Below are 6,712 nucleotides of genomic sequence, written 5' to 3'. Positions count from 1 at the left end.
ATAAGGAAAAAGGGAGAATAGAATAGAAAAGAATGTAAAAAGAATTGAATAGAATATAGAAAAAGAATAGAATGGAATGGAATAAGGAAAGAAGGAAGGAGAATAGAATGGAATGGAATAGAATAAGAATAGAATAGAATAGAATTCTTTATTGACCAAGTGTGATTGGACACACAAGGAATTTGTCTTTGGTGCAAATGCTCTCATTGCACATAAGGAGAATAAAATACATTCATCAAGAATCATAAGATACAACACTTAGTGATAGTCATAGGTTACTAATAAGCTATCAAATTGTACTAGGAAAGAAATAAAAACAATATAAATTGAAAGATACAAGCAACATGGTTATTATAGTCATAAGTGGGGAGAGAGATACTAGCAAGGAAGAGAATAATAATAGTAATGCAGCCTTAGTGAATATTTTGACAGTGGTGAGGGAATTAGTTGTTTAGCAGAGTGATGACATTTGGGGGGGGGGGAATGTCCTTGTGTCTAGTTGTTCTGGTGTGCAATGCTCTATAGTGTCATTTTGAGGGTAGGAGTTGAAACAATTTGTGTCTAGGATGCGAGGGGTCTGTAGATATTTTCCCAGCCCTCGTTTTGACTCCTGCAGTGCGCAGGTCCTCAATGGAAGGCAGGTTGGCAGCCATTGTTTTTTCTGCCGTTCTGATTCTCCTCTGACGTCTCCGTCTGTCTTGTTGGGTTGCAGAGGCAAAATCAGACAGTGATGGAGGTGCTGATGACACTCAACAAGCAAGCTAAGATTATGCAAACCTAAAAAAACAAAAGCTAACCCCCCCTTTTTTTTTCCCTGCCAAGAACCCAGGCCTAAACTAGCCGTTCTCCAGGTCAAGGGGAAAGATCCAATTACTTCCCCAGCTTGTCGAAAACTCTGCCATCCATCATTTATTTGCAAAATGCTCATTGAAACCCAGCAAGAATGCCCTTCCCCAGACATCTGCTCCCGTGCCCCCTCGGACACCTTTGCTAAGGGCCAGCCGATAGTCATCATTCAATTCAGACATTCAGAGACCGGAACCTGATCTGCATTCCTGCAAGGACACCACAGTCATCATTGCCTCCCCCTCCTCCTCCTCCTCTTCTCTGAAAACCTCCCTCCCTTCTAGCACTGATGATGTTACCTAGTTGGGTCATGAAACGTTTGCAAGAAAGCAACCAAGCTCAGAGAGCATCAAGGACCCCGTAGTCTTCCTCCTCCTCCTCCTCCTCCTCCTCCTCCTCCTCCTCCTCCACCACCACCACCACACCATCACCACCACCTCTCTGCAAACCTCACTCCCTTCTAGCACTGATGATGTTACCTAGTTGGGTCATGAAACGTTTGCAAGAAAACAACCAAGCTCAGAGAGCATCAAGGACCCCGCAGTCTTCCTCCTCCTCCTCCTCCTCCCCCTCCTCCCTGCAACCCACACTCCCTTCTAGCACTGATGATGTTACCTAGTTGGGTCATGAAACATCTGCAAGAAAACAACCAAGCTCAGAGAGCATCAAGGACCCCGCAGTCTTCCTCCTCCTCCTCCTCCTCCTCCTCCTCCTCCTCCTCCTCCTCCTCCTCCTCCTCCTCCTCCTCCTCCTCCTCCTCCTCCCCCTCCTCTCTGCAAACCCCTCTCCCTTCTAGCACTGATGATGTTACCTAGTTGGGTCATGAAACGTTTGCAAGAAAGCAACCAAGCTCAGGGAGCATCAAGGACCCCACAGTCTTCCTCCTCCTCCTCCTCCTCCTCCTCCTCCACCTCTCTGCAACCCACACTCCCTTCTAGCACTGAGGATGTTACCTAGTTGGGTCATGAAACGTCTGCAAGAAAGCAACCAAGCTCAGAGAGCATCAAGGACCCCACAGTCTTCCTCCTCCTCCTCCTCCTCCTCCTCCCCCTCCTCTCTGCAAACCCCTCTCCCTTCTAGCACTGATGATGTTACCTAGTTGGGTCATGAAACGTTTGGAAGAAAGCAACCAAACTCAGAGAGCATCAAGGACCCCACAGTCTTCTTCTTCTTCTTCTTCCTCCTCCTCCTCCTCCTCCTCCTCCTCCTCCTCCTCCTCCCTGCAACCCACACTCCCTTCTAGCACTGATGATGTTACCTAGCTGGGTCATGAAACGTCTGCAAGAAAACCACCAAGCTCAGAGAGCATCAAGGACCCCGCAGTCTTCCTCCTCCTCCTCCTCCTCCTCCTCCTCCTCCTCCTCCTCCTCCTCCTCCTCCTCCTCCTCCTCCTCCTCCTCCTCCTCCTCCTCCTCCTCCTCCTCCTCTCTCTGCAAATCCCTCTCCCTTCTAGCACTGATGATGTTACCTAGTTGGGTCGTGAGACGTCTGCAAGAAAACTACCAAGCTCAGAGAGCACCAAGGACCCCACAGTCCTCCTCCTCCTCCTCCTCCTCCTCCTCCTCCTCCTCCTCCTCCTCTCTGCAAATCCCTCTCCCTTCTAGCACTGATGATGTTACCTAGTTGGGTCGTGAGACGTCTGCAAGAAAACCACCAAGCTCAGAGAGCATCAAGGACCCCGCAGTCTTCCTCCTCCTCCTCCTCCTCCTCCTCCTCCTCCTCCTCCTCCCCCTCCTCTCTGCAAACCCCTCTCCCTTCTAGCACTGATGATGTTACCTAGTTGGGTCATGAAACGTTTGCAAGAAAGCAACCAAGCTCAGAGAGCACCAAGGACCCCGCAGTCTTCCTCCTCCTCCTCCTCCTCCTCCTCCTCCTCCTCCTCCTCCTCCTCCTCCTCCTCCTCCTCCTCCTCCTCCTCCTCTCTCTGCAAACCTCACTCCCTTCTAGCACTGAGGATGTTACCTAGTTGGGTCATGAAACGTTTGGAAGAAAGCAAACAAGCTCAGAGAGCATCAAGGACCCCACAGTCTTCCTCCTCCTCCTCCTCCTCCTCCTCCTCCTCCTCTCTCTGCAAACCTCACTCCCTTCTAGCACTGAGGATGTTACCTAGTTGGGTCATGAAACGTTTGGAAGAAAGCAAACAAGCTCAGAGAGCATCAAGGACCCCACAGTCTTCCTCCTCCTCCTCCTCCTCCTCCTCCTCCTCCTCCTCTCTCTGCAAACCTCACTCCCTTCTAGCACTGATGATGTTACCTAGCTGGGTCATGAAACGTTTGCAAGAAAACCACCAAGCTCAGAGAGCATCAAGGACCCCGCAGTCTTCCTCCTCCTCCTCCTCCTCCTCCTCCTCCTCCTCCTCCTCCTCCTCCCCCTCCTCTCTGCAAACCTCACTCCCTTCTAGCACTGATGATGTTACCTAGTTGGGTCATGAAACGTTTGCAAGAAAGCAACCAAGCTCAGAGAGCACCAAGGACCCCGCAGTCTTCCTCCTCCTCCTCCTCCTCCTCCTCCTCCTCCTCCTCCTCCTCCTCCTCCTCCTCCTCCTCCTCCTCCTCCTCCTCCTCTCTCTGCAAACCTCACTCCCTTCTAGCACTGATGATGTTACCTAGTTGGGTCATGAAACGTTTGCAAGAAAGCAACCAAGCTCAGAGAGCATCAAGGACCCCGCAGTCTTCCTCCTCCTCCTCCTCCTCCTCCTCCTCCTCCTCCTCCTCCTCCTCCTCCTCCTCCTCCTCCTCCCCCTCCTCTCTGCAAACCCCTCTCCCTTCTAGCACTGATGATGTTACCTAGTTGGGTCATGAAACGTTTGGAAGAAAGCAACCAAACTCAGAGAGCATCAAGGACCCCACAGTCTTCTTCTTCTTCTTCTTCTTCCTCCTCCTCCTCCTCCTCCTCCTCCTCCTCCTCCTCCCTGCAACCCACACTCCCTTCTAGCACTGATGATGTTACCTAGCTGGGTCATGAAACGTCTGCAAGAAAACCACCAAGCTCAGAGAGCATCAAGGACCCCGCAGTCTTCCTCCTCCTCCTCCTCCTCCTCCTCCTCCTCCTCCTCCTCCTCCCCCTCCTCTCTGCAAACCCCTCTCCCTTCTAGCACTGATGATGTTACCTAGTTGGGTCATGAAACGTTTGCAAGAAAGCAACCAAGCTCAGAGAGCATCAAGGACCCCACAGTCTTCCTCCTCCTCCTCCTCCTCCTCCTCCTCCTCCTCTCTCTGCAAACCTCACTCCCTTCTAGCACTGAGGATGTTACCTAGCTGGGTCATGAAACGTTTGCAAGAAAGCAACCAAGCTCAGAGAGCATCAAGGACCCCGCAGTCTTCCTCCTCCTCCTCCTCCTCCTCCTCCTCCTCCTCCCCCTCCTCTCTGCAAACCCCTCTCCCTTCTAGCACTGATGATGTTACCTAGTTGGGTCATGAGACATCTGTAGGAAAATAACCAAGCTCAGAGAGCACCAAGGACCCCACAGTCCTTCTCCTCCTCCTCCTCCTCCTCCTCCTCCTCCTCCTCCTCCTCCTCCTCCTCCTCCTCCTCCTCCTCCTCCTCCTCCGCCTCCGCCTCCTCCTCCTCCTCCTCTCTGCAAATCCCTCTCCCTTCTAGCACTGATGATGTTACCTAGTTGGGTCGTGAGACGTCTGCAAGAAAACTACCAAGCTCAGAGAGCACCAAGGACCCCACAGTCCTCCTCCTCCTCCTCCTCCTCCTCCTCCTCCTCCTCCTCCTCCTCCTCCTCCTCCTCCTCCTCCTCTCTGCAAATCCCTCTCCCTTCTAGCACTGATGATGTTACCTAGTTGGGTCGTGAGACGTCTGCAAGAAAACTACCAAGCTCAGAGAGCAGCAAGGACCCCACAGTCTTCTTCTTCTTCTTCTTCCTCCTCCTCCTCCTCCTCCTCCTCCTCCTCCTCCCTGCAACCCACACTCCCTTCTAGCACTGATGATGTTACCTAGCTGGGTCATGAAACGTTTGCAAGAAAACCACCAAGCTCAGAGAGCATCAAGGACCCCGCAGTCTTCCTCCTCCTCCTCCTCCTCCTCCTCCTCCTCCTCCCCCTCCTCTCTGCAAACCTCACTCCCTTCTAGCACTGATGATGTTACCTAGTTGGGTCATGAAACGTTTGCAAGAAAGCAACCAAGCTCAGAGAGCACCAAGGACCCCGCAGTCTTCCTCCTCCTCCTCCTCCTCCTCCTCCTCCTCCTCCTCCTCCTCCTCCTCCTCCTCCTCCTCCTCCTCTCCTCCTCCTCCTCTCTCTGCAAACCTCACTCCCTTCTAGCACTGATGATGTTACCTAGTTGGGTCATGAAACGTTTGCAAGAAAGCAACCAAGCTCAGAGAGCATCAAGGACCCCACAGTCTTCCTCCTCCTCCTCCTCCTCCTCCTCCTCCTCCTCCTCCTCCTCCTCCTCCTCCTCCTCCTCCTCCTCCTCCTCCTCCTCCTCCTCCTCCTCCTCCTCCTCTCTCTGCAAATCCCTCTCCCTTCTAGCACTGATGATGTTACCTAGTTGGGTCGTGAGACGTCTGCAAGAAAACTACCAAGCTCAGAGAGCACCAAGGACCCCACAGTCCTCCTCCTCCTCCTCCTCCTCCTCCTCCTCCTCCTCCTCCTCCTCTCTGCAAATCCCTCTCCCTTCTAGCACTGATGATGTTACCTAGTTGGGTCGTGAGACGTCTGCAAGAAAACCACCAAGCTCAGAGAGCATCAAGGACCCCGCAGTCTTCCTCCTCCTCCTCCTCCTCCTCCTCCTCCTCCTCCTCCTCCCCCTCCTCTCTGCAAACCCCTCTCCCTTCTAGCACTGATGATGTTACCTAGTTGGGTCATGAAACGTTTGCAAGAAAGCAACCAAGCTCAGAGAGCACCAAGGACCCCGCAGTCTTCCTCCTCCTCCTCCTCCTCCTCCTCCTCCTCCTCCTCCTCCTCCTCCTCCTCCTCCTCCTCCTCCTCCTCCTCCTCTCTCTGCAAACCTCACTCCCTTCTAGCACTGAGGATGTTACCTAGTTGGGTCATGAAACGTTTGGAAGAAAGCAAACAAGCTCAGAGAGCATCAAGGACCCCACAGTCTTCCTCCTCCTCCTCCTCCTCCTCCTCCTCCTCCTCTCTCTGCAAACCTCACTCCCTTCTAGCACTGAGGATGTTACCTAGTTGGGTCATGAAACGTTTGGAAGAAAGCAAACAAGCTCAGAGAGCATCAAGGACCCCACAGTCTTCCTCCTCCTCCTCCTCCTCCTCCTCCTCCTCCTCCTCTCTCTGCAAACCTCACTCCCCTTCTAGCACTGATGATGTTACCTAGCTGGGTCATGAAACGTTTGCAAGAAAACCACCAAGCTCAGAGAGCATCAAGGACCCCGCAGTCTTCCTCCTCCTCCTCCTCCTCCTCCTCCTCCTCCTCCTCCTCCTCCTCCCCCTCCTCTCTGCAAACCTCACTCCCTTCTAGCACTGATGATGTTACCTAGTTGGGTCATGAAACGTTTGCAAGAAAGCAACCAAGCTCAGAGAGCACCAAGGACCCCGCAGTCTTCCTCCTCCTCCTCCTCCTCCTCCTCCTCCTCCTCCTCCTCCTCCTCCTCCTCCTCCTCCTCCTCCTCCTCCTCCTCCTCCTCTCTCTGCAAACCTCACTCCCTTCTAGCACTGATGATGTTACCTAGTTGGGTCATGAAACGTTTGCAAGAAAGCAACCAAGCTCAGAGAGCATCAAGGACCCCGCAGTCTTCCTCCTCCTCCTCCTCCTCCTCCTCCTCCTCCTCCTCCTCCTCCTCCTCCTCCTCCTCCTCCTCCCCCTCCTCTCTGCAAACCCCTCTCCCTTCTAGCACTGATGATGTTACCTAGTTGGGTCATGAAACGTTTGGAAGAAAGCAACCAAACTCAGAGAG

At 53.0% G+C, this 6,712-nt stretch overlaps 1 protein-coding gene across 1 annotated transcript in view; it reads left to right on the top strand.

Annotated features, from left to right (window-relative positions):
• Positions 1-781, top strand: part of LOC106556496 (merlin) — a 43,128-nt gene extending 42,347 nt beyond the window's left edge. Inside the window, 1 exon segment of the mRNA XM_087703483.1 lies at positions 713-781. Within this exon segment, the coding sequence (XP_087559609.1) occupies positions 713-781 (69 nt within the window).
• Positions 782-6,712: the final 5,931 nt, after the last annotated feature.

Source organism: Thamnophis sirtalis, unplaced genomic scaffold (assembly GCF_051295495.1).
Source record: "Thamnophis sirtalis isolate CommonGarterSnake01/CBP01778 unplaced genomic scaffold, rThaSir2_p1.2 scaffold_2, whole genome shotgun sequence".
NCBI classification, from domain to species: domain Eukaryota; kingdom Metazoa; phylum Chordata; class Lepidosauria; order Squamata; family Natricidae; genus Thamnophis; species Thamnophis sirtalis.
This window is presented reverse-complemented; position numbering and strand designations above follow the sequence as displayed.